This window comes from Drosophila obscura, unplaced genomic scaffold (assembly GCF_018151105.1).
Source record: "Drosophila obscura isolate BZ-5 IFL unplaced genomic scaffold, ASM1815110v1 contig_17, whole genome shotgun sequence".
NCBI lineage: Eukaryota > Metazoa > Arthropoda > Insecta > Diptera > Drosophilidae > Drosophila > Drosophila obscura.
In genome coordinates this window covers 1,118,488-1,143,953 of record NW_024542757.1, presented here as the reverse complement: position 1 = coordinate 1,143,953, position 25,466 = coordinate 1,118,488, and the positions used below count along the sequence as shown (strand labels likewise).

At 49.6% G+C, this 25,466-nt stretch overlaps 5 protein-coding genes across 6 annotated transcripts; 4 read left to right on the top strand and 1 right to left on the bottom strand.

The window, feature by feature from the left end:
* Positions 1–481: 481 nt before the first annotated feature.
* LOC111075506 (VWFA and cache domain-containing protein CG16868) lies at positions 482–6,063 on the top strand. The gene is made up of 6 exons (XM_022368825.2): positions 482–726; positions 790–1,144; positions 1,207–1,957; positions 2,018–2,692; positions 2,754–3,332; positions 3,400–6,063. Exons 2-6 carry the CDS (start codon positions 854–856, stop codon positions 5,487–5,489), a joined length of 4,386 nt encoding a protein of 1,461 aa, XP_022224517.2. The 5' UTR covers positions 482–726; positions 790–853; the 3' UTR covers positions 5,490–6,063.
* Positions 6,064–6,523: 460 nt separating this feature from the next.
* Positions 6,524–8,464, top strand: LOC111075508 (phosphate carrier protein, mitochondrial). 2 transcript variants are annotated; one of them, XM_022368827.2, is made up of 4 exons: positions 6,524–6,667; positions 7,089–7,307; positions 7,373–8,137; positions 8,202–8,464. In XM_022368827.2, exons 2-4 carry the CDS (start codon positions 7,103–7,105, stop codon positions 8,366–8,368), a joined length of 1,137 nt encoding a protein of 378 aa, XP_022224519.1. In that variant the 5' UTR covers positions 6,524–6,667; positions 7,089–7,102; the 3' UTR covers positions 8,369–8,464. The 2 variants fall into 2 exon arrangements, with proteins under 2 accessions (XP_022224519.1, XP_022224520.1); XM_022368828.2 differs by having other exon boundaries at positions 7,086–7,307.
* Positions 8,465–8,570: 106 nt separating this feature from the next.
* LOC111075507 (ATP-dependent RNA helicase DDX24) lies at positions 8,571–11,405 on the top strand. The gene is made up of 5 exons (XM_022368826.2): positions 8,571–10,073; positions 10,141–10,260; positions 10,325–10,777; positions 10,835–11,018; positions 11,074–11,405. The coding sequence occupies exons 1-5, from the start codon at positions 8,660–8,662 to the stop codon at positions 11,333–11,335; spliced, it is 2,433 nt and encodes an 810-aa protein (XP_022224518.2). The 5' UTR covers positions 8,571–8,659; the 3' UTR covers positions 11,336–11,405.
* On the bottom strand, positions 11,329–16,641 carry LOC111075547 (sister chromatid cohesion protein DCC1). The gene is made up of 4 exons (XM_041592129.1): positions 16,556–16,641; positions 12,758–12,856; positions 11,561–12,700; positions 11,329–11,501 (listed from the first exon to the last, which is right to left on the bottom strand). Exons 1-4 carry the CDS (start codon positions 16,639–16,641, stop codon positions 11,402–11,404), a joined length of 1,425 nt encoding a protein of 474 aa, XP_041448063.1. The 3' UTR covers positions 11,329–11,401.
* Positions 16,642–17,163: 522 nt separating this feature from the next.
* On the top strand, positions 17,164–20,794 carry LOC111075539 (homeobox protein unplugged). Its single transcript, XM_022368883.2, has 3 exons — positions 17,164–18,260; positions 19,998–20,251; positions 20,324–20,794. Exons 1-3 carry the CDS (start codon positions 17,390–17,392, stop codon positions 20,708–20,710), a joined length of 1,512 nt encoding a protein of 503 aa, XP_022224575.2. The 5' UTR covers positions 17,164–17,389; the 3' UTR covers positions 20,711–20,794.
* The last annotated feature ends 4,672 nt before the right edge of the window (positions 20,795–25,466 follow it).

The following is a 25,466-nucleotide window of genomic DNA, read 5'->3' as shown; positions in this document are numbered from 1 at the left end:
GGCAACGCCACAAAACAACATCACATTCGTTTTATGTTGTTTTTGTTTGAACCTTAATATGTTAATAATCGAATAAAAAGGACTTCTGAAAACTTGCCAATCTTGTAGAAAATTTATGTATCTATCGAATAAAACTATTTGTTTAGGGCTGAGAGTCCCAGTTAGCTAGTAATATTAAACCGAATATCAAATTCGAGGAATATCAACTTTGAATGTTTCGAAAAAACAATCGATACTATCGTAATAGTATCGGGCTCAAATAATTATTAAAAAACCATTGAAACCTTTTAGGAACTTGTCCATTGTAAAAATTAGATGCCACCTGTCGATTTGTTTACAAATTTGTCTTCGTATTTTATAGCAGCCAATCCAAACATATCAAAAGCGCAACGACTGTAGCGTGATACTATCATGATAGTCGCAAAACCGTCGATAGTAGAGGCTAGCAGTAAAATATCGATACTATTCATAGTGCCCTCGATGGTTTGACACCTCTATGGCCCTAGTATTTACAATGAAAAAAATTAAAACTAAACTAAACCACTAATTTCCTTAATTAAAACAGGATGATAAGTGCATTTAAATGTTAAAAGAAAGCTGCCACAATTCATTAAACAAATGAGGACTCATATGGCAGGCCGCACGCTGACTAAGCAGCAACATATCTGTACAGAAATTCCATAAACAAGACAAGACAGCGTGGAAGACATAAGTTATCCAGTCCAGGTAATGTACACATATTTACTGGAGAAGCATTAGCGGAACTTTAATTGGTTTTCCTGTTTACAGTGATGCGGTAACCCGTTTATTATGTTCCAGTGGCCCAGAGTATTGTCCAAACTATTGATACAACATGTGGCTCATCAGCAGCTTGCACATCGCGTTGCTTGTCCTGGCAGCGCTAGCGTCGCCAACTATCAGTCAACAAGTTCCTCTAATCTTAGCCAACAAAACTAGCAATGCCAACAAAGTGCCTACGGACCTGGGTGTCGAAGGAGCCGCTGGATTTATGCCCCTCCAGCAGACGCCAGTGAGCGTTTTCCTTGCCAACTATAACCAGCAAAACGTGATGCAGCTGCGACACAACATGGAGAGCAAGCTGCGCAGCATACGCAATGTGGAGATGCGAGTGGCCAAGATCCAAGTAAGTGTGCCAACCGATTCGCTCCATCAACGTTCGCCTGATCCCTTCGTATTCGTTTCTAGGAAATCTTTGACTCGATACATTTTACCAGCGCAAACGGAGCAGCTCCAGCTCGTCAGTCATTCACCAATGACAGCGCGCAGGCCAATCCCCAGCTGCAGAGGGACTTGAAGCTGTTTAGCAAGCGTCTCAGCAAGAAGCTGCTCAAAGCCACCCACTTGGTACTGGAGCTGCGCGATCTGTTTCGCTACAATCTGAGCAAAGTTCTGCAGTACAGCTACGAGGACGAGGATGAGGAGCTGGAGAGTGAGTTTGACATGGACTCGGAGACGGAAGACTTGCATGCCAAGAAGCCAGATGCCTCCGCCACCCAGAATCAGCTCTATTTGAACACCCAAATCGAGAATTGTCAGCCGGACTATGAGACTGATCTGGACACTGGCTCCTCCGCCACGTCCCAGTCTCTGCATTACAACAAGCAGCAGATACAAATCCTCAACTATCTCAAGTCGGATGATGCGCGCGGCGCCTTCCTGAATGAGAACAATGCCCGGTCGATGGCCGTCAATGGTTACATATCCGACCAGCTCTTCCAACTCAAGCGGAGACTCAGCCTGAGCGCTGCAGAAGCCTCGAATACCAGCGGCAACCACTTCAAGCACATATACTTCCTGTCCAATTCGGATGGAGCCCCAGCTAGCCTCCACTTCCGACAGCTCTACGTTTCGGCCATCAAGCAAAAGTTTGTGCTGCTCCTCATAGATGTGGGATCGGCCCTGAATGCCGAGTTGTTTGATCTAACCAAAAACTTTGGTAAATATTACACTTCGGTCTCCTTTCATTTGCAGAGATTACAATTCGAGTTTCTTGCAGTTCACGAGATGCTGCAGCTGCTAGAGGACACGGATAAAGTCTCGCTGGTGACGGTGGGCAGCGAGGCGAACTTTATGGCTCTGGACGCCTTCCCCGCGGAAGCCGTCCACGGAGTTTACAGTGCCACCCGTGCCCACAAGGAGGAGATACTTAGCTATGTGAACAGCCTGAGCCGGGCCCACGCTCTGACCAACCATACACTGGGATTCGAGTATGCCTTTCAGCTGCTCCGACGCCTCCAGAAATCGGGAATGCTCAACACTGCGGAGCAGCCAGTGGAGTTTGTCTACGTGACGCGTGGCCTCCTCACCAACCTATCGGATGCGATGGCCGTTCTACGAGTGGTTGCCGAGGGCCAGGGACACCTCAAAGCACCTGTGATCATCAATACCTGCGCCGTGGTCCTAGATGAAAAGCGCATCATGTACGAGAAGCAATTCCTCAGCGATGTGGCCACCCAGAACTACACAAAGTACGAGATCGATGTGACCAAATGGTGGCCCACCGGACGGCAGCCCTCACAGTTGGCTGGGCGCTTCTTTGTGCTCAGCAAAATGCATGCGGAGACGTTGCTGCCGCAAACCAGTTCCCGCATCTTTGGCCAGCTCTTCGTGGAACGCTATTTGACGGACACGCTGGAGGTGCATCCTCCCATTGTGGATACAGAGAGCGGAGGTGAGAGTTCTGTGCATTCTTTTCCAAAATCCCAAATCATTTTCGGCCCTCCCATTCACAGATGTTCTGGTGTCCATAACGCATGCAGTGCCTCCGTACGGTGTGGTAGGAGTCAACTTGTACCTGGCGGATCTGCTGGAGGATCTGCTCAACTACCCCAGTGCTGCTCCCAGTGCCAGGCAGGGCAGTGGCTATGCCTTCCTCCTCGATCGCGCCTCGGGCAATACGCTGGCCCACCCGGCCTTTCCCCGCCCGCTCATCCAGCGGGAGACCTCGTATCCCGTGAACATTGCCTACCTGGAGAACGCCACGGACTTCTCCGGCCACATACGGGAGCGCCTCCTGCACGAGGAGAGTGGCAATGCCACAACGGACGTTTATATCGGCAAGCAGCGGCTGCAGCGCACCTACCACTGGCAGTCCGTGCTGGGCATCTACGTGCTGTGCCTGGTGAGCAGCGGCAGCGATGCCATGCGGAATGATTCCGCGCAGCGATACAACCTGAAGGATACCGTCTCCAACTACGAGCCCGGCTACTACGGCGAGAGCATGGACTTGCTCTATCATCGGCTGGACCTCGTCCAGAGCGGGACTGCAGTGCCCAAGATCTGTCGCTACTTCAGACAAATGGCCACAATGGGTGAGTGCACAGCAGACAGAGTCCTCCCACAGCCCACATAGATTACATATTTAAATCTCTCGTGCAGATGCGCCCACGCTGTTCCTCAGCGCCGCTGCCTTTGAGTCCCCGTTCGGATTCCTGCACAACAATCGGGCGAGCACACAGCTCCGACATGTGGAGAATATTATGGCGTATCTAAAGGAGCCGAGCGACGTGCTGGCCAATCCCGGGCTGCGGCCCAGCATCCGGCATGAAGTGAGCGTGCTGTACCAGGCCCTGCAGCAGCTGCGTCGCCGGCATCAGGATGCGCGCGGATCGCTGCGAGATCACATCATTCGACGATACATGGCCAGTGTCAGTGGAGTGCTCCAGCTGTATCCGGGCTGCCTGCTCAGCAGCAGCTACGATCCCACTCGGAGGTCGTGGTTCCGCCAGGCCATGGCCCAGCCGGGGAAAATTGTGAGCACAGCGCCGTACCTGGATGCGGGAGGAGCCGGCTACATCGTCACCCTGGCGCACACCATCTTCGAGGGCAAGGCCCATGCCCTGCACTCGGCCCAGCAGGATAGACCGGTGGGCGTGGTCGCCCTGGATGTGCCTTATGCCTTCTACTACCGCCTGATCGTGGAGAGCACGCCGCTGTGCCAATTGCCGCACATGAAGTGCTTGATATTCGAGCACGAGGGCTATCTGCTGGCCCATCCCAGCATGCTGCAGCCGGCAACGCCAACGAGAAACCAGAGGCGCCCGCACGAGCATCTCACCCACAAGGAATCCTACCTGGCCAACGACATGCTCAACCACGGCCAGCTGGTGCGGAAGCTGGGTTGCACCAGCTACCAGAACCGCACGCTGCAGCGGTACTACGCCTTCAACACCTCGCTGGCCAGCATCCTGGGCAACGTGGTGCACGGGGAGCGGACCAAGTACGCCATCGCCCTGATACGTGGTAGCAATCTCTTTGCCGCCGTGCTGAACTCCAGCTGCGACGGAGGAGCCTTCTGTCCGTGCAGCACCATCGACCGGGAGTGCCTGAACTGCAAGCGCATGGATCAGACGGACTGCGAATGCCCCTGCGAGTGCCCCATGGTGGGCGACGGCAACACATCCTCGTCCTTCGAATACTACGCCAACTACACGCAGCACTTCCCGTACTGTGCGCCGCCCAGCGAGCACTTCATAGCCCTGCCACCGACCAGCCAGTTGCTGAGCGCCCTGCCCAGCTGTGCGGTGTCTGGATCTGCAGTGGCGGGTGGCTGCGAATTGTACTCCAGCCAAAGGGAGTGCCTGGCCGTGATGGGCTGCGAGTGGTGCCAGCAGGATGTGGAGGGCAATAGCTTCAGTGCCGCCTTCTGTGCCTCCCAGGCCAGCTGTTTCAACGGTGTGCTGGCCTCATTGACGCCCTACGGCGAGCTGGACGAACTGGAGTTGTTGGCTGCCCATAATCCCCAGAGAGAGCAGCATGCCTACTCCGCCTTCGGGCCCCTCGGAGGTGCCGTGGTGGTCCTCGGCATTGTGATCGCGTTTGCCATTTACTGCTACAGACACAACCTGGATGCCCAGGTCCAGGAACAGTTCTATGTGGACTCCGTTCAGGAAGAGAACTACGGACTGCCGCTGTCCAGATTCAACTTTGACGACTGCAAGGCCCACGACGAGCCGCCACTCGGAGGCGGGTACGATCACACGGCCGCCCAGCGGCAGCTAATGCATGCGGCGGACATTTCGCCCTATCATGTGTCCACCGGCAGCAGCTACCGACGGCCGCCCAACGGGGAGTCCGATCATGGGTACAGCACCATGACTCCGCACGAGGACAGCTCCGACCAGCAGTGCTTCACCTTGGCCGAGCCTCTGCTCCTGAACGACAAGCGGCACAGCAAGTCGGACACCATGTCCATATCCACCTCTATATCGAGTCCAACCAATCGCCAGCAGTCTTCGACGCAGCCCAACACGCATCCCTACTTGAGCAATCAGCCCACCTCGAAGACGGAGCGATACAAGCATCAGCAGATGCAGGCCACGCCCTCCCCCTGTCGAGGGCCACCAGCCGGCGGCGTCTATGGCCAGACCACGCTGCCCCTGTGCGCCGTCGATGGCGATGAGACGCGACCCCACTACATTCTGGCACCCGTCACAGTGCATCGGCACATGGAGACAGCCGAGTCGTAGTCCACATAGAACTGTTAAGTTTTAGCGAGTAAGGTGTCCGCTTGTTTGCCAATTAATTTAAGTGACCCCACGGGCAGTTCAACTGCCGCCCAGTCCACAAAGTTGGACTGCCTCCAGCGACGTAGTGGATCTACTGGATCCACACGACGAGTGTATGTATATCTGTTGTTAAAAGCTCTCCTATTCAGGGGAGCAGCATAACACTAACACCAACCAATACCAATTTAGTGATGATGACGTTGTTTCTGCCATTTTAATACGTATTCGATTTATCGTATTTTAACATATGTAATTTATTGCAAAAAGTATTACTACTATACTATCTATATACTATATACTATATATATTAATATTATATGCAGCCTACTTCCAATATTTTTAGCATTTATTCGATAAGCACACCCACACCAATCGCAGAATTGTACTTACTGATACGGATACGGATACGATAAGATACACCCCGTATACCATTTATTTATAATAATAAATCCTATGTCCATAAAGTTACTAACTACCGATTTTAGTACTAATATTACTTATACAATACTATATTATGTACCTAGCATTGTACGTTTCAAATAAAATGTTTAAATTTTGCATAAAACAAAAGCTCTTAACCTTGATCCAGAGCGAGCCCCAAATCGATTCGATTCGAATTGAATTCAATCGATTGTACTGCCAATTTCTTGTCCTCCGATCAGCTGGCCGCGAGCGTTAATGAATGTATTTTTACACTTACCCGCATGTGTATACCAGTCTATAAGCAAACACAGACGCTGGCCAAGATCTTTCGTTTTATAAATAAAAAATGTCTAGTCGGGCGGGGGTTGTCAAGTGCCCTGAGGGTTACGCATATTTGGGAGGAACCCCCAACAGAATACCCTTCTACTGCTTGACCGTAATATTTTCATATTCATTGCTAAGCCTCTGTGTAACCGTTTCATAACCGTCATGAACCGATTCGTTTTGTGCGCCTCTGGCAACCCTGGCGCGGGGCAAGCTGCAAGCTCTCGCTTTTCTATTGCAACGGCTGCATTTGGTTTTCTGGTGTGGCGCGCGACGAACGTTGTTTTGGGTCCTCTAATTTCAGCCCAGCAACATAACTCTTACTCCATCTACACTTCAGGCCATTCTGCACTCCACATCACTTCCTACGATACCCAGCCCAGCACTTTGAAGTGAGTGTTTCCGATTCCCAGTGTACCCCATTGGTTTTCAAAAGTAGGCAAAGTGCTACGCTACGCTTCCCCACCGATTCGCAAAACGGAACAAATTATTACGCAATACATCCAAAGTGTTTGCAGCCGAAAGAAAACAATAGTTATGTAAAATAAAGGAATCGAATCCAAGAGAGAATGAATCTCAGTGCCTTTCCACTATGAAAGTTCTCAAAGCGAAACGGTTGAAGTATTGGAATTATCAAAAACGAAGTTGATCTTTCGTTCAGTTAACAAGTGATTATGGAATAAAGATCACTTTGTATGCTTCCTGTTCTGTGTATGAGGAACCCCTTTCGTTTGGTTACATCATGACCTTAACCTTAAAGCATCCATCCTAATGCCTCACTAATGCCTCCGTGTATCCATCTCTTTTTAGCAGCTTCTCTAGCCAACATGTTTAAATCTCTATTCGAGTCCGCGCAGAACTCAACGTTCAGGTCGCCGTTCACCAGCGTCAGCTGCCAGGCTGCCGCTCCTTCCTCCGACCTTGCACTCTCTAATGTGGCATCCCCATCAGTGTCAACCCTCGACGATGTCTCGCCCCGCAAGCATAGCCCCAACCACAATTTTGCCGCCGCCGCCGCAGCTCCTCAGGGTGGTAAGTGGACGACCGACGATGATCCAGGGCCAAGGATAACCATTATTGTCTCTGCCTTCGTATAGATTCCTGCGAGTTCGGCTCGAACAAATACTTCCTGCTGTGCGGGTTGGGAGGCATCATCTCCTGTGGCTCCACACACACCATGGTAGTGCCCCTGGATTTGGTCAAGTGCCGCCTGCAGGTGGATCCGGCCAAGTACAAGAGTGTGTTCAACGGTTTCCGTGTCAGTGTGGCCGAGGAGGGCGTGAGGGGTCTGGGCAAGGGCTGGGCACCCACCTTCATCGGCTACTCCATGCAGGGCCTGTGCAAGTTCGGCCTGTACGAGGTCTTCAAAGTCATTTACGGCGATGCCATTGGCGAGGAGAACGCCTTCCTGTATAGAACCGGCCTCTACCTGGCCTCCTCGGCCTCCGCCGAGTTCTTCGCCGACATTGCCCTGGCGCCAATGGAGGCGGCCAAGGTCAAGATTCAGACCACGCCCGGATTCGCCAAGACGCTGCGCGAGGCTCTGCCCAAGATGACTGCCCAGGAGGGCATTGGTGCCTTCTACAAGGGTCTGGTTCCACTCTGGATGCGACAGATTCCCTACACCATGATGAAGTTCGCCTGCTTCGAGCGCACCCTCGAGCTGCTGTACAAGTATGTGGTGCCCAAGCCACGTGCCGACTGCACCAAGGGCGAGCAACTGATAGTCACCTTCGCCGCTGGCTACATTGCCGGTGTCTTCTGCGCCATTGTCTCGCATCCCGCCGATACGGTGGTCTCCAAGCTGAACCAGGCCAAGGGCGCCTCCGCTCTGGATGTGGCCAAACAGCTGGGCTGGTCTGGTAAGTGCACTACATCCTGTTTTCGTGATGGGCCTTCCCTTACACTCTTCTTCTCCACCTGCAGGACTCTGGGGCGGATTGGTGCCTAGGATTGTGATGATCGGCACCCTGACTGCTGCACAGTGGTTCATCTACGATGCCGTGAAGGTTACTCTCCGCATGCCACGTCCTCCACCACCAGAAATGCCCGAATCCCTGAAGAAGAAGTTGGGCGTGACTGGCGAGCAGTAAACAAGAACCGTTTATGGATTGGTGCCTCTTGTTAAACGAATTGGTCCACATTTGTATAGATAAACCACGATTGAATAAAAACCACACTTTACACTATTTTTATTTTAATTGATTTAATCTAACGGAGTTTTCTGCCATCGCCACAGCACTAGGCAACCCTGTGCAATATTCAATTGCACAACACTGAACAGCTGTGCTGCATAACAGCCCTGTCCCGTCGAATGTCAACAAACAAAAACACGCGGTCAGCGGCATAATTTTGATTTCTATTTAATTTCAAATTAATTAACGATGGTATCCATCAAGACCAAAGCCGCAAAAGTAGCTAAGAAAATCAAGAAAGTTAGCAAGGGGAGCAAAGCTGACAAGGCGGAGAACTGGCAAAAGGTGAAAATCAAGGGCCACGTGATTTCCAACGACTTTGACGGCTACGAAGGATTGATTGGATTGGAGGTTCTTGAGGATTACGATGCAGAGCTGGTAAAGTCCTCAAAAAAGAGAGCATCTAAACGGAGTGACAAAAAAGACAAGGTGAAGAGTAAAAAAAAGAAAGTCTCCAAGTCTGAGGAGGAGGAGGTGGCCAGTGAGAGCTCCAGTGAGTCGGAAAGCGAGGACGAAGTGCTGTTCACGGCCAAGTCCACCAGGAAGGCGCGTCTGGCCGAACGTCATGCAACGAAACTAGAAAAACTCAAGGAGAAGCGACAGAAGCGAAAGGAATCGCGAAAGCAGAAAAAGGAAAATGTGGAGGAGGAAGCCGACTCGGAGTCGGACGACAACGAAAGCAATCCTTCAGGTCAATATGTACTGTTGAGACCTCCCCAATCGGACGAGGAGAATGAGGCAGCGGCAGCAGAGTCCTCGAGTGATGAAGAAGTGCCTCAGCTAGTGCCCGCCTCGACTGAATACGAGGACGAGCTGTCCGCTTGGAATGGCTTGGGAGTGCCGTCTAACGTTCTACGAGCTCTGGCTGAACAGGGCTTCAAGGCACCCACGCAAATTCAGTCGATGACTCTTCCAGCTGCCATCCACGGCAAAAAGGATATCCTGGGAGCTGCGGAAACGGGCAGCGGCAAGACTCTGGCCTTTGGCATTCCCATGCTGACTGGAATTATGGAGCTAAAGCAGAGGAATGTTAGTTCCGGCATTCGCAAGGCTCCCAAAGTAAAGGGCGCGCCTGTAGCGCCACCAGCCGATGATGAGCATGAGCTGACACCGCCGCCTGACGAACTGGATCACGTGTCTGGTGCCAGCGATGAGGAAAGTGACGCCGAGGAGCGTGCACAGAGCAAGCAAACTCCCCTGTATGGCCTAGTGTTGACACCCACTCGGGAGCTGGCCGTCCAGGTAAAGAATCACCTGGTGGCGGCAGCCAAATACACAGGAATCAAAGTTGCTGCTATCTTCGGCGGCCTGGCCGTGGCCAAGCAGGAGCGTGTGCTGCGTCAGTGTCCGGAAATCGTTGTGGCTACCCCCGGCCGCCTCTGGGAACTGTTTGCCCAGGGCAACCAGCATCTCAACAAGCTCGATGATTTGAGCTTCCTGGTTATCGACGAAACGGATCGTATGGTCGAGAAGGGCCATTTCGAGGAGCTTAGGAGTCTTCTCAAGGTGCTCAACGCAGACGAGCAAAAGAAGCAGCAACGCCAGAACTTTGTTTTCTCCGCCACGCTGACTTTGGTCCACGATCTGCCAGATCATATGCAGAGTAAGTCTTACAAATACCCTTCATCGATGTCCCAATACAAAATATTTATGTAATTTTATTCTCGTAGAGCGCAATGTGGGAAAGCGTCCCAAGTTTGTGAAGCAAACGGTGGATCAGAAGATCGAGAGCCTCATAGAGGAGCTGGGCATATCGCAGCCAAAGATTGTGGATATAACCAGCACCCAACGTGAGTAGACCCTCATTGAAAGCCCAAATGGTATCTGCGATAAACCCAAAATTATCTCTGACAGAAACCGCACAAACATTGACCGAAAGCCGTCTGCTGTGTCCCATCGATCAGAAGGACTTCTATCTCTATTACTTCATCCAGCGCCATCCGGGCCGCACCATCGTCTTCTGCAACTCCATAGACTGTGTGAGGCGTCTGGCCACGATCTTTGGTCTGCTGGATTGCAGTCCTCTTCCCCTCCATGCCAATATGATTCAGAAGCAGCGCCTGAAGAACCTCGAACGCTTTCGCGACTGCCCCACAGGTCTGCTAATCGCCACAGACGTAGCTGCGCGAGGCCTGGACATACCCAATGTGGAGCATGTGATTCACTATCAGGTGCCCCGCACCAGTGAGAACTACGTGCATCGCTCGGGCCGCACTGCTCGAGCGAATAAGCATGGAATAACCGTGATGTTCATGGAACCTGGCGAGGTCAGGAGCTACGTGAAGCTCTACAAAACCCTGGAGAGAAGTGAGTGAAATTTAGAGAACGCGAAACTGCTTTTTTACACAAAACTTATATTTACAGCCGAGGATCTGCCACTATTCCCCATCTCGGAGCGTTTTCTAGGCGGCGTGAGAGAGCGCGTGAACCTGGCGCGTGACCTGGACAAAGAGGAACTGAAACTTAAGCGGGTTCAGAGCGAGCGCGGCTGGATGAAGAAGCACGCCGAGGAAATGGACATGATCATTGATGGCTACAACGATGAGTCGTGAGTCTACGCGTAACCACATTCGAATCTTCTCTAATATGACAAAATTATGCAGTGGCAGCGACCAAGATGAGGATCCCTTTGTGATAGAGCGTCGACGCAATCGCCTCCACGTGGAAACAGTGCGGGCACAGCTTCATTCTCTCTTAGCCCAGCCCCTCTTCCCCAGAGGTTTCAGCTTTAAGTATCCCAACAGCCAGGACGCTGCAGATGTAACCACAAGTCACACCACAAGTGCCGTGGAGACCATGAAGGCGGCCATCGAGGACCAGAAGCTGGCCAAAAAGCAGCGAAACAAACGCAAACGGAATGCCTAAATCAACATTATTTTACTAAAGAGAGATGCACAAAGGATTATAAGAATAAAGTTCCGGATAAGTTGATCAATGCTTCGAGACGTAGTACCTGACGCCAGCCTCTGTCAGAGAGCGCGCGTTCTTGGCCAGCAGAGTGGAAACGGACAGAGTTGGTGTAGTGAAGCACCTGGAATAAACGCAGTCACTAGGCCAAGTGCTAATTTCGATATGCCCGCCAATACTTACTCAATGTAGGGCTCCATCTCCTCCAGGGTCCATTTGCGTTTCGTCTTGAACAGATCCCGCAGGCGATCGTTGAGATTGGTGGGAAGCCGCTCTTCGGCCAGCGAGCGAATGCAAGGTTGAGCCCCCTCCGAATCACAGATGCCCAGACCACGTAGATATGTCATCTCACAGGACATGCCCTCGGGCATGGCCTCCTGCCAGGAGCGCATAAACTCCTCGTTGCGGAAGCGCAACCCCGGCTGCAGAATGTTCTGGGCGACAATCCGGGCCACCAGGGATTCCTGGTAGGAGAACTGGCCGGGACAGCGCTCGCTGGGAATGGTGTAGATGTCAAAGAGCCCAGCCACCACTGGCTGTGGTGCGATGCCCTTCAAAGCGTTGATTGTTTCCTCCCTCTCCACTTCATCCAGGGCCCAGGAGTTTTCGCTGATCAAGCCTAGCATCAGGCTGATAATTCGATACTCGTACTCGCATTCCATTACGCGTATGTGGCCATCGAACTCCAAGGCGCGAAAGTTCCGGAGTCCCTCCTCAAACTGTGCCCTGCTGCACTGGACCGTGTCCAGCAGCTGCTGAAAGCTGAAGAGCACCTTCCTCTCAATGCAATACTCGTTCTCCGGACCCGAATACCGCGTTAGTTGCAGCAGCTCGCCGAGCTTGCGAAAGCGGGGCTTGATCTCGCGGCACTCAAAGTACTCGTGGAACACGGCCAGGACCGAGCGCTGCTCTAGAGTGCGGCACACCACCAGGTCATCCTCTGTGCTATCGTTGAGACTTCGCTCCAGAGAGGCGTTTGCATTGCTTGTGCGCGGGCTCTTGAGTGGGGAAGTGCTGGTGGCAGCGCCAAACTTTAGATCCGGCACGAGCAACAAGCTATTGGAGATCTCCGCTCCCTTAACATCGTACGTCCGCTCGTCCGTGCAGAGCACGATCTTCTCGTGCAGGCCTCCCTTGAAGTGCAGCGTCTGGCCCTCGCGAATGTGATGCAGCATGTGGGAATCGAGCTCCAGGAGACGCAGATTGTCGGCCACAATATGTGCCGAGGGGTAGTACAGTGCCTGAGTGAGTTGAGTGAGCTGCCGCTCGTCCAACTTTGCGTGTTTCACAATTGTCTTCACATCCTCCGGCGTGCGGACGTAGCTAGCAATGGAAGAGCATTTACCAAATGAATGCCAGCTAGATTAGTTCGCTACTTACAGCTGGGGTTCATCTTCATCTACTTCCATGGAATCCGCTTTTAATATGTTTGGATTGTCTGCTATAAGATACGAAGACAAATTTGTAACGACAGGTGGCCTAATTCAAGGGCCCTATACCACGACCCCACCACCACGGGATGGTTCCGTCCGAAAATTTCCCAGTTATTCCACCATCCATCTGGGATGTCCTAATCTCACGTTTGTTTTCAATAATGGACAAATGCAACCATATTTCACAACAAAAAATCGGAGATCACTACGAAAGTTGATATTTCTCGATTTTGATATTCCGTTTAATATTACTAGCTAGCTGGGACTCTCAGCCCTAAACAAATAATTTTTTCCAATTCCTCAATGAATTTTGTTTAGGATTGGTTAGTTTAGAAGTCCTTTTTATTGGATTATTTACATATAAACAAAACACATAAAACTTGTGTATCCTTTTGTGGCGCGGCGCGGTTGGGACTCTTGGCCCTCCAGCACTAAAATTTTTCCACCCAATGAATTTGTTTAGGATTGGCTAGTTTTCAGAACTATTTTTCATTGGTTTGTTTACATATTAAGGTTCAAACAAAAGCGGCCAAAGCATAAAACGTAAATGTTGACTAAATGTGACGTCAGTGTTGCTGGTCAACCAAGTTTCTTGTATGCGTATGTACCTTTTTATACCTTATTTCTTTTAATTGATGCTAATTTTGTTGTTCCAAGCTCCATTGAAACATTATTTATGATTTTATACTAGATTGACATTTTGGTACCTATTAATGCATATGTTTTGTTTTATATATATACATTTATCCCGGTTCTGATACCTATTATTGGTACCCGTGAGCTATAAAATTTCGTTAATGTCTTTACAAAAGAGACTGGCTAGTTTCTGCATTAATTGGAGCCTGAAATTACAAACAATATCACAAGTCCATAATATCAATTTTCCCAAGGTATGCAGATTGTTGCTCATTCCGTGCCAAAGTTGCACAACAATGCTGCTAATTCATTTCCCCATGTTGCTGCAATTTTTCCCATACAAATCAAATGTATCATACGGGAACGCGTATGGAATGATGTTTCTCACGCCACGAAAATGAGGGGAGTACCCAAAATGCTCTCTTCACCACAGAAAAGAGAGCAAATTTTAAAAACCCACCAAGAGCGAATTTTGAAAAACCACCACGATTTGGGAGCGAATAATATCGATATTTTTGTGCGCTTAATGAGATTGGCGGTCATTTTCAAATGTACAAATGTTTTGTCGAGTGGGACTGGAACCTCAGAAACCGAGAAAAAAATAGCTTAGCCCCGCTCTATTTAATCAGGTTAGTAACCAGTAAATATCAACAACAAAAAAATTAATAATTAATAATTATTTGAGCTCGATACTATCGATGGCTCAACTATCAATCGTTTGACAGCTCTAATCTCAACAAAAACAAACAAAAATTAAAATAAACCTCCCAGCCCTGGCGGGAAAATCAGTCGGACACGATCGATAAAAATATCGGCTACAGCACAGTCATAGCATCCAGCTTTGATAGTTTCATAGCAGTCAGCATAATTGTGGCACCGAGCGTAAAAACGTTAGAACTAAATTTAAATTGAGATCAAATTAGTACAAAAATCTATGACTAGGCAGTTAGTTTTCTACTACTTAAAATTATGTGTAATTGGATTGTATAGGGCCAATAATAAAAACGTCCCTTCGGCAATTGTCAGCGTAATTCCCATTGTTAATCATGTACTTCGATCCATTGAATGTCTGATGAGAGGCTAAATTACTGAGTAAACCCTGCTTGCCCACAAGCGAAACATTGACAGTGTAATTTCCCTCCGATAGCCCCAATTAAATTGAATAAACATTTGGCATAAGCCAGAAATTCTTAATTACAGTCGTAGGCCTATGAACCTGGAACAGGAGTGCGATTACGTCGAGTCGGTGGAGGAAGAAAGGGTAAAATGACACAATTATGGTCTAGGTCCGGTCCGGTCCGGTACGGTACGGTCCGTCCTGCCGCAAATTGAGTGGGGGCGTGGCAATTGTTGGGTAAACATTGGACGCTTTCGTGTGCTGCGGTCACGGTAACACATGTTCACATCTCATCGAGTGGCATGAAAATTTAATTTTTATTGTTGGCTGAACGATACAGATACAGTTTAGTGGCGTCCGTTGGGGCACACACACAGACGTTGGATGGATAGATACATTTGCTTGTATCTCATTATACGTCTCGGTAAAGCTTTAATTATTTTCATTTTGTTTTCTGTGCGCATTTCTGGTACATCATCGGCAATGCCAAATATTTGCAACAATTTGTCAGTAAATAATTTCGAATTGTTCTCCGTCTGCGGGGCAATCCAAAGAAATTTAAAAAACGCCAGAGAGTGCAGAAGCAGAGACAGACACAGACACAGATGTATCTTGTAGCTTGTATCTGTGCCTGTGTCTGCCTCTGAGGAACGCTGAGAACAGCAAATGGGAATGGTGATGAGGAATGGGGCTGGGGCTGATGCGGCTGGGGCAACATCCCTGGGTGTCAACAGCGCTCTGATTTATTTGAGCGCATTCAACGCTTGGTTGCATTTCGTTAATTTGCCCGTTTTCCGCTGCCAACGGAGAATCAGCCAACAAAAATGCTGAGTACCCCCCTCAGCCACCCTCCCCCATCATTCACCAACTTATTCCCGACAATCATAAAATAAAACAAAATTTCATTATAAGCAGAAAAACCGAAAAATTACCAACGAGCCGCATAATTATATTGTAATTTATGCAGCTGTCGAATCGGTCAAAATGTTTGCCAATGTTCAGCGCTCGTAAAATATTTCAAACAGCCGCACGTGAGTGCGCTCCAATCAACGGGAGGCTCGTTTGCTATGGCCAAAAATTTGGTCAATTACGATCAATTAAGCCATAAACATGCAAATTATTATTAACTATTGCCACCTGCTGCTTGGCCAGCCGCCGGCCGGCCGGCCTCCTTTGGGAGAGTGTGAAAAACGCTTGGCATATCAATGATGGTGGCTACTCTGGTCTACGGCGTGGAGTCACTGCGGATGCGGAACTGTCAGCAGGGGAGATATGGGGGGTCGGGTCGAAATCTATCTATGGATCTATGAGGGATTTTGTGTTTAAGCAGAATTTAAGTTTAGGCAATCCAACTGCTCCTTTGATTGCTTGGATTAATTTTTCCAGCGCGTACTCGCAACTTCTTAGTTTAAGTTAAACTATAACAAGTATTCCCTATTTATGAGAATTATGATGAATTAATTTTCAATTAAACAAGGAAATAAATGTACAAATGTACACTAGCAATCTGAATAGAATGCTTAACACAGTAGCTAACATTCTAGAAGCACTTCGTTATAGAACGCATGCGAGTAACCATGCTATGGTCAACCGATAATGATTCTATTCTTAATATATAATGCAGACAGAGTCTGGGTGGAATCGCAAATCATTTATGAAAGCCTCACGCAGGCATATGCGAACTTTAACCCCAGTAAAAGATGCTCCGATTAGCTTGAAGCTATGAGCGGAACCCACAAATGGAATACATACGAGTATGTACTTGCTCGGTAAATAAAGATAGTATTATGTACATAAACGATGAGCACTGGTGCCTTTCGTGAGTGTCTGCTAATGATGCACAACTGTCACACCCCCTTTGGAACTGATGTTTGAATTTAAATTGGTCACTAATATGCCTCGTGAGAGCCACAGCCCATTCTCCACTCCACTCCGCTCCCTCCCTCCCTCACCCCATCCGGCATTCGCCATTTCCCTCCACTCCACTTCAACCGCTCCGCTCCGCTCCTCTGCTCCCCAGCAGGAGGACTAACGCGACGGCGCATTAATAGCAGGGCGTTCTGTTCTGCCGTAGACATAGTCCGGCGATGTCTGATTACAGAGCGATTCGAGCAGAACGCAATTAGAGAAACGGGGGCGGGGCAGCAAGGGGGGGAAGAATCAGGCAGAGGGTTTACTTTACTGCTGCAGCTTCTCTCTCCGACTTCCATCAGTTGCTCATTTACATGCATAATAAATAATAAATAAATAAACTACAAAAGGTTAAAAAAATCTGCATTTCTCTCTCTTAAATACTCTCTGCTCTCTCGCTCTCGAAATTGTATTTTCTAGCCAATGAGAAGAAGGCAAACATTTTGAACCAATCAAAATCCACCAAACGCAAGGAAAGAGAAAGAGAACAAGGGAAAGAAAGGGACGACTATACACTCCATTTTAGCATTAATAAACACACACACGCTTGCGCACACACACACACACACACACACACACATGTATCTGTGTCGCTTTGTGGCCATTTTTGTGTGTGGTGTGTGGCACTTACTTGGCTTGGTGGTGCTTTCCTTTCTCTGCGGCGGCGACTGCGGCGACTCTTGGGTGCAGTACGTGATGTCTGGCTGCGACTCGACTCGACAGTTGCCCGCCGATCTCTGAACGGTTCACTGCGCTGACAGGCCTCGCCTCGCCTCGCCTTGGAGTTGAACATTTCTTGGGTGCATTCGAAGAGCGTTTAGTTTGTGAGTCTGAGTCTAGGAGTCCGTCGCGTCCGCGCGTGTGTAGAGTGTCCGCCTCTGCCTGTTTGTGTGCGTCTTTGAGGGGCGAACGACGATGGAACGGCCTGCCCTGCTGCAGAACGGAGAGCACGGCGCTGTGGGAAGCCTGGAGACGACGAAGACGACCACCAGGCTGGTGCCCAAGCCCTTCTCCATCGAAAGTCTGATTGCCAACCAAACACCTGCCACCGCTTCGGTATCATCCGTATCCGTATCCGCCTCGCCGCCGTCCCCGCCGGAGGAGCACGAGCCGGAGCATGAGCAGGAGCTGAATGCCCGGGCCATGGTCGCCAGCTCGGCCCTTGGCCTCACCCAGTTCCCGCTCTACAATCCCTGGCTTCATGGCTACTTTGCCCAGAACCACGAGAGATTAACGCATTTAATTGCCGGCGGCGGATGCTACCTGGGATCGCCCATTGGCAATCCCTTTGCCGGCAAGGAGCCATCGCATCCTCACCCACCACCTCCACCTCCACCACCACCACCACCGCCACCGCCACATGCCTTGGACAAGCAGTCGCCGCTGCCCCACCCGATGGACACACGCTTCCTGCCCTTCGCTGCCGCCGCCGCTGCTGCTCCAACGGATCTCAGCTATCGCCGCCTGGCGGAGCTCATGAACCAGGATTACGTCCACAATCTCAGTGTCAACGCTCGCCTGCAGCACATGGCCGTCGCGGGTCGCCTGCAGGAGGATCACCTAAGCCACAGCCTGCTGCATCAGCAGGAGCCGATGCCTCTGCCTCTGCAGGCCAATCCATTCTCGCCAGCAAAGTCCGCCAGCCACAGCCCGGTGGAGCCCACCCTGGATGTGGGCATGGACGAGGACTACGAGTGCAGCGGCGACTCCAGCAGCGACATCAGCCTCACCCTATCCCCGATGCCAAGGAACTACAACAGAGAACTGGACAAGAGTCGCAGTGGAGGTGCGTACCCAGGGATTCGATGGGAGTAGAACAAACGTTTCAGGAACTTTGCTGGAGGTCTTGCTTAGGGTTGCAGGGATTCGTACCACTTAGAGATCAGTTCGAGTAAAGGAAAGGAAAGTAAAGGACAGTTTCCGATCTGTTTGTTCGCGTAATCATGCCTAAAGATATGAAATTCCACTTGGGCAGATGTTTCAAGCATAGCGGATCAGGGACTTGGGATAACTCTTCAAATCTTAGACTAAAACAGTCGTGAATGCTTCTAGACTGTTTCTTATAGCTATGACTGGGGATGAGTTCGTCGCTAAAGATATTTAGCACTCTCGTAGTTCCTATAGGAATGATAGATCTGCTGATGGTATGTGAAACATTACAAAATCAAAGTCTGTTGAGAAAAAAGAGTAGTTCAGGTGAGGGAGAGAGCGAGAGAGTGAAAGGCTCTCCTCCACACCCAACTCCCATGTCAAATGAAGTCGCCCAGTCCCTGCTTATCCACCCTCAGTCGGAGGACAGTCCCTGGGCCAGTCCGTTGACTGCTGTCTAATGTGGTTTTGTCATGGTAATTAAAATTGAGGCTGCCAACTCATAACCAGAATTAGCATAAAGCGCATTAAGACCCAATGTTCGGTGTCAATCAAAGCTGTGAAAAGTTTTCACAACTCTTGCCCTGCGATTCGGTCAGCCTTCGCTGCACGGCAATAGAAGGCAGAGCAGCCGCAACAATAGAGTCCCACAGTCCTCCTGGATGGAGTGCTGACGTTTTGACAAACATAACGATTTGGCCATGCCACTCGAATGGAAGGAACATGCTCAGTTCCCAGCCAGCGCCGAGCATCGTCCTCACATTTATGAGCCGTATCCGTCGTCTGTCTAGCCCCAAAGTTTGGTGCGTTCTCCCTGCCACAATCAATTTTCCAACAAAGCGGTTGAAAAGCGCAACAAATTTTCCACTAATATATTCATAACTGTGTGTTCGAGTGGGGGTGGTTGAAAGGGGGATGGAGTCTGGAGTGGAGTTGGTTGGGTGGTGGTGGATGAGCAGGGTCCCCCCGTCAATTCGAGTCGGATAAATCAGTGACAGAGCGAGGGCAAAGCGAAGCGTGTAAGTGTTAAAAAACCGCTTAGCCGTGTACTCAAAATTAACAGCCAGATGGGGATGGGGAAGGGTATGGGGAAGGGAATGGCGATTGGGCTGTCACCCTCATTCGCATCTTCATCCTGCTCCAAGGAGACATTTAACTTTCACGCTCAACTTGGAAGCACCGCAAAACGACAGCTTAAGGCAAACAGATTACGGCTCGACTCCTGATGTCTTCTCTCTGTTCGGGGGGGGGGGGGGGCTTGGGGCCGGCCATCATTCAGACACATGTATCCAGTTATAAATAAATATGCTTGCCACAAGTTATGACACGGGCCATTTGCGGCAGAAGTCCACAAACTTGTTAGGGAGCCATTAAGAGGAAGAGAGATTCATGAGTTGGAAGAGGATACCCCCATCCGGGGGCGACTGGGCGGAGGATACTTTATTAAACATAATCGCTTGACTTCACCCTGAAATTCACACATTGCTGGTGGTAAATAAATGGCAAATATTTGGAAATAAAGAAGAGATTTTCGGGAGAAATAGTAGAAGCAGATTGTTCAGATCAGGGCTGATCGATACAAAGAACATATTGAAATAGATATAATAGATATTTGATTCATTTAACAATCTCTTACCTTTGAATCCCCCTCCAGCCTATACCAATTCGGATAGTGAAGACTGCAGCGATGACGAGGGTGCAAGTTCGCACCACGATGCCAGCGGGCTGGGCGGTAAGGACTCGCAAGGCAACGGCAGTGGCTCCGGCAGCTCCAAGTCGCGACGACGGCGTACCGCCTTCACGTCGGAGCAGCTGCTCGAACTGGAGCGGGAGTTCCACGCCAAGAAGTATCTCAGCCTCACGGAAAGGAGTCAAATAGCCACAAGTCTGAAACTGAGCGAAGTTCAGGTGAGTGAGAGAGCGAGCATCTGTGGCAAGAAGTATCCAATTAACGGGAGAACTGTATCCTCCGTTCGTTAGGTGAAAATCTGGTTTCAAAATCGTCGCGCCAAATGGAAACGGGTAAAGGCCGGACTCACATCGCACGGCCTGGGCAGGAATGGCAGTGCGAGCGGCACCAAGATAGTGGTGCCCATACCAGTGCACGTGAACCGCTTTGCGGTGCGCTCGCAGCACCAGCAGCTGGAAAAAATGTGCCTCAGCGGACCCAAGCCGGATCTGCGCAAGAAACTATCGACGGAAGTGATGAGCGGCTTCGAAAAGTTCAATGGCGGCGGCATGGGCATGGGCGTCGGCTCCGCCCCCAGCTCCAACCCAACTGCCCCGGGGGCCGGAAGTGGGGGGATGGGGCTGGCATTGGGCATTGGTGTGACGACGCCCCTATCCCTGGGCCGCAGTATCTACTGATCGGGTTCTGGGTTCTAGGATGTACATACACATAAGAAGAAAGGAAGGAAGGAAGGAAGGAAGGAAGAAGAAAGGATGTTCAGTTGTCATGAAGTTTTCTTTTTTGTAAATAAACAAAATATAAAAATCGAATCAAATTCCTTAGTGTCTGCTTTTGTCCTCAACGATCTGCCATTACGAGTATATCCAGCAAACCACATAAACGGACATAAATCCTGCAGGATGCCGGCCCACGGAACGCCCTGCCAGAGTCAGGCAGCACTCGGGGGGGGACTCGACTCGACTCGACTCGTTTCGATGTCAATTGGAACAATTAAACTGCCAATTTGTGCGATTTAACACGGCCCAAAGGACCGACACCAGCACCGACCCAGCAGAGGAGAGTTGAAGTTGAAGTTGAAGTTCGAGTTGACTCGATTTATCTGTGACTAATTTTTGTAATTTAACGCACCAAATTGTCACGAAACGAGAGCCTGGGAGAGCTGCTGCTGCTGCTGCTGCTGCTGATGGAGGGGAGAGCCAGAAGCAGAGCGGCGCGGTGCGGAGCAGAGCGATGGCAAACAATCACTCCAGGTGTCTCACGTGTCACGCCTCTTCAGCAGCAGCAGCAGCAGCCACCAGGATCCTGATTCCTGGTGTGCTTCCCCTATGACTTATTAGCTGTGCAGCAGGATCAGCCTCAGCCTAGCCTACCTTCCTCCACTGGCGTGAATTTCTAATTGCATTAGCAACTTATTGGCTGCTGCCTCCTTTTGCCTCGACAATTGACTTTTGTTTGTTGTAACCCACTGATCGCCCCACACTCCTCACTCCCCACTCCACTCCACCCCACTCACTCCACTCTCTAATTGTGGCAAAAGGCAAAAAGGAGGTGGAAACCCACCCCAGGACACACTACTTCGATGCCCTTGCATTTGCCTCTGCTGTCACCCCTGTGCGGATTGTCGTTGTCGTCTCGTTTTCAGCTTTATGTTGGGACACGCCTCCAAGCATGAGTTTTTATTATTGTAACACTTTGCAGGCAATTTGCTGCCGGCTGCGGGGCTTCTCTCCCCTGCCCCCTCTGCCCAGTGGATGGATGCTCTTTTGCCTCGACTCAAACTGATTCTGAATCCGAATTTCCGATGGGCACCGAAATTGCGGTAAATGAACAAAGTGAGAGAGCAGCAGGAACGAGCAGGGCTCGGCTAGGATGGTTCTGGGAACGCGCTACAGTGCCCAAAACTGGAACTGAGGGGCACAACAATATATGTAAGTATTATGGTTTACTTTAAATCTGCTCTAGCACCTTCTTGCACAACATATCGCTGCCCTACACTCTCATAAGTTTCACTGCGCCTCCTGGTGCAGCTCATTCCCAGTTCGTTGTGGCCGACGCTGCTGTTGCTGCTGTACAAATGGAACATGAAACATGGAACATGGGAAGATTCCCCCCCTGTGCCAGAATTGCTTTGTTGTAAATTATATTGCCATTAATTACGCGCGGATTTGTGTTGAGCTGAACAACCCATGCAGCTAAGCAGGCCATAATGTAGCACGTTAAAAATCACTTTAAAATCATTAAAAAAAAAACGGAAGGAACTCGGCTGGCAGGGTTGAGATTCAAATGCTGAGATCCTGCTGCGAGTCCAGTAGGCAAAAGGGGGTCATCGTTGAATGCAGGGACAACAGAACAGAACAGAACAGTATAGAGCAGCCATAAATCAAGGCATGAATGCGCGCTGTCATAATTTGTCATAAGGCCGGGGCACGCCCACTTTTAAGCATAGTTAGGCAACACATGTGGCAGAGCTGAGGGAGAACGTTGCCTGGTCTGTTGAAAGTTTGTTGCTAGCCCGGCCAAGAGGCAGAGACACAAACAGAGGCCTTCAAAGGCACCGAGGACTACTCATTAAAGTGCAGTTGTCAGCGGCCAGAGACATCAGAAATATCTCCATGAAATCGTATGCAAAGTGGACACGGACTGTGACTGCCCCTCATGGACAATCAGCGGCAATCAGCAATGTAAACGGCTTGTAAACCCAAAGGGGGGTGGCGGCCATTCATTGCTGGCATTGCCAGCCGATCTGTCAGTCCCGTCCCCCAAAAGACGAACGATCGGGCACCCAGAGGAGCCTGGCTCCGACTGTTGAAATTCTGCTGAAGACGACCGAACGAACACACACAAAAAAAAAAGAATCAAACGAAAATGCACTCACGCACCTGAATCCCTAATCAGCGGCCAGCGATGACGATCGATCCGTCAGCTCGGACAGGCGGCAGCTACCGGCGGTACTGCATAATGGAGTCTCAGGTGAAGTATATTGGGCTGCCATGTAATGAACGGCAGATAGATGAAGACCCTCAAAGATGCTTTCCAAAATCAGGCAGCATTACCAGAGTCTTCGTTTTAAGATACCCCGAAAGAGATGTGTGTATTTATATTTTATTACAGATTTTAAAGTATTTTCATTAATTGTATAATTTGTAGATAATGCAATAGAATTGTTCTACGGATCATCTTTCCAATCACATAGAGGGTAACTCAAAACTCCAAACTCCAAACACACTCCACTCTTGTTGGTTTTCTTTTGTTTCGGTTTTGTGAATTAATTAATTACATTTTTATGATTTTATTAATTTCCAAAAGCGAAACATAAAGAATGCAAGCGGCAGACCAAACCTCTCCCCAGTCCCTCATCAATGAAGCAGTGTCGCCGTCGCCGTTGCCGTTGCCGTCGCAGTCCGTCCCTGCCTCTGTCTCTGTCTCTCAACGAATGTCCGCCACTGACCGTCCGTCCGTATTCCAATTCCCATGGCTTATGGGCACGTACCTCGAGCTCGTAATAATAATGAATGTAAATTGCCGCAATGAACGATTTAATGTCTTAATTCTTTATTTATACTGCATTTTCATATATGTCGATGCAGGCACGCCTCCACGCCTCCACTCTCCCACTCGGCTACTGGAGGCGGGAGTTTCACAAACAATTTGAAAATAGTTATTACATTTGATGTGGCTGGCATTATTTCACCGCAAACGAACGAACAAAGTGCCGACCGCATGAATAATGCAATAATTAACCAACAAAAATAAATGAATTTCAATATAAATATGAAAATTTCTTAAAGACTTTTCACGGCTCGCACTTGGTCACGAAGGAAGCCGTTTGTCAAAATGTGTCCAACGATTCCGTGCCATCCAATTATATTTACATGCACCCTGCCCCTGCCGCTGCCCACCTCCTTTTGCACTAAACGATTCCAAGAAGAATATTAGAAACGGGTGTCCAAGTGTCTGGGGCCTGGGGTCCAGGGTTTAGGCAGCCGCCAAAGCGTCGGCACCTCAGAGGTCTGGAAAGGTTTCTTGTGGAAGTTTTTGGTGCAGAAGATTTGAATTTCCAAAGGAAACCAAAGGACAGTAAAATCATAATATAATTCTCTAAATAAACTCAGTTGCCCGACAGGATATGGTTATCCTGCCTGTAGATCTAGATATCTGGCCCGCCCACACTCACAAACAGAGTTAATCTTTTTGCATAATTTGGCATAACGATCCAGCATTAATCAGGGGACTGAGAGAGCTCTCCCAAACCACAATCACTTCCGCTCGGCGGTAGACCACACTGGGATCTGTAAAGAGGGATCGGATCGGAAAACCAAGACCCCTCCCCACACAGGGCACATAATAAACCAAATTGTGGCGTGTGCACGTATTTCGAGTCCGTTTTCGTATCGGATTCCCTGGGTGGCCCAACTAGAGATCATTTAGAATGAGTTACGAGGCCAGTGGAACGGTAGGGTCTACGTGTCCTCTGCAGGGGCACGTTTAAACAGTTTGAATATGCCTGCGCAAAGGACACGACACACGTGTGGAGGTGCAGATTGGAGATGGATATGGGTAGATAAGTGATAAGATTCGAGCTGCCGTTTAGATAATTGATATTCATGTCCAGAAAAATAGAGAGAGTCACAGTCACAGTGATAGGGGGACGGGACTTCCCGCAGAGCCACTTCATAGCAGAGCAATCCACTCGTAATGCCTCGAAATTGCGGCCACTGACTAAAAAAACGACGGACGCAATTTATGCCACAGCATCCGGACGGGATGGGATGGGATGGGATGCCACACCCACAGCTCCCCGGCCACATGTGATTTGGTGAGTTGGCAAAATAAAAGCAAAATAATAAAAACGAGAAGGAACGTGTGAGTCGCTTCTGGGGACGCGACCACTATACCCGTACTCAGTCAGCATATACATTTTTACATATATTATTAACTTAGAATTTACATTTTACATTTTTTTCTACATTGTTATACTACATATACTATTTATATTATACATCTAACATGTATATTCTACATGTACCATTTAGATTCTAATCTCCTCCGCTAGGGGTTGTCGCGCACGAAGGGCAGAGGGGGGAGAGGAATGAGTTGCTTGAGGTAGGGGGAGGGGAAGCAACTGAAAATTATTTCTCATTCTGGCTATAATTATGACCGACTGATCAGATTCGGCAGTCGGTAGATATGGTCATTTCTACGATACTGCATTTTATCGTATCTTTAAAACGTGCCTGCCACAGATTCGCTTTGGGGGGACGGGGGGGGGAAATTTGAATACTGAGAGGGTACACAGAGTGGCCAATTTGGTTCAGTAGCTTGACCAGGCGCTCACGAGACGGACAGACGGACAGACGGACAGACGGACAGACGACACACAGCCCCGGCCACATGGATTGGTCAGTTGGCAAAATAAAACAAAATACCTTACCT

Excerpts from the sequence above, each read along its gene's own strand:
- LOC111075506 (XM_022368825.2), top strand. The coding sequence starts at position 854 with ATGTGGCTCATCAGCAGCTTGCACATCGCGTTGCTTGTCCTGGCAGCG. Across the intron at positions 1,958-2,017 it reads TGATCTAACCAAAAACTTTG|TTCACGAGATGCTGCAGCTG; the intron begins GTAAATATTACA and ends AGTTTCTTGCAG. Across the intron at positions 2,693-2,753 it reads TGTGGATACAGAGAGCGGAG|ATGTTCTGGTGTCCATAACG; the intron begins GTGAGAGTTCTG and ends TCCCATTCACAG.
- LOC111075508 (XM_022368827.2), top strand. The coding sequence starts at position 7,103 with ATGTTTAAATCTCTATTCGAGTCCGCGCAGAACTCAACGTTCAGGTCG. Across the intron at positions 7,308-7,372 it reads CGCCGCAGCTCCTCAGGGTG|ATTCCTGCGAGTTCGGCTCG; the intron begins GTAAGTGGACGA and ends GCCTTCGTATAG. Across the intron at positions 8,138-8,201 it reads CAAACAGCTGGGCTGGTCTG|GACTCTGGGGCGGATTGGTG; the intron begins GTAAGTGCACTA and ends CTCCACCTGCAG.
- LOC111075507 (XM_022368826.2), top strand. The coding sequence starts at position 8,660 with ATGGTATCCATCAAGACCAAAGCCGCAAAAGTAGCTAAGAAAATCAAG. Across the intron at positions 10,261-10,324 it reads GGATATAACCAGCACCCAAC|AAACCGCACAAACATTGACC; the intron begins GTGAGTAGACCC and ends TATCTCTGACAG. Across the intron at positions 10,778-10,834 it reads CTACAAAACCCTGGAGAGAA|CCGAGGATCTGCCACTATTC; the intron begins GTGAGTGAAATT and ends TTATATTTACAG.
- LOC111075547 (XM_041592129.1), bottom strand. The coding sequence starts at position 16,641 with ATGTCTACGGCAGAACAGAACGCCCTGCTATTAATGCGCCGTCGCGTT. Across the intron at positions 12,857-16,555 it reads CAGAGGAGCGGAGCGGAGCG|GCCACCTGTCGTTACAAATT; the intron begins GTTGAAGTGGAG and ends CCCTTGAATTAG. Across the intron at positions 11,502-11,560 it reads GAGATGGAGCCCTACATTGA|GTGCTTCACTACACCAACTC; the intron begins GTAAGTATTGGC and ends CGTTTATTCCAG.
- LOC111075539 (XM_022368883.2), top strand. The coding sequence starts at position 17,390 with ATGGAACGGCCTGCCCTGCTGCAGAACGGAGAGCACGGCGCTGTGGGA. Across the intron at positions 18,261-19,997 it reads GGACAAGAGTCGCAGTGGAG|CCTATACCAATTCGGATAGT; the intron begins GTGCGTACCCAG and ends ATCCCCCTCCAG. Across the intron at positions 20,252-20,323 it reads TGAAACTGAGCGAAGTTCAG|GTGAAAATCTGGTTTCAAAA; the intron begins GTGAGTGAGAGA and ends TCCGTTCGTTAG.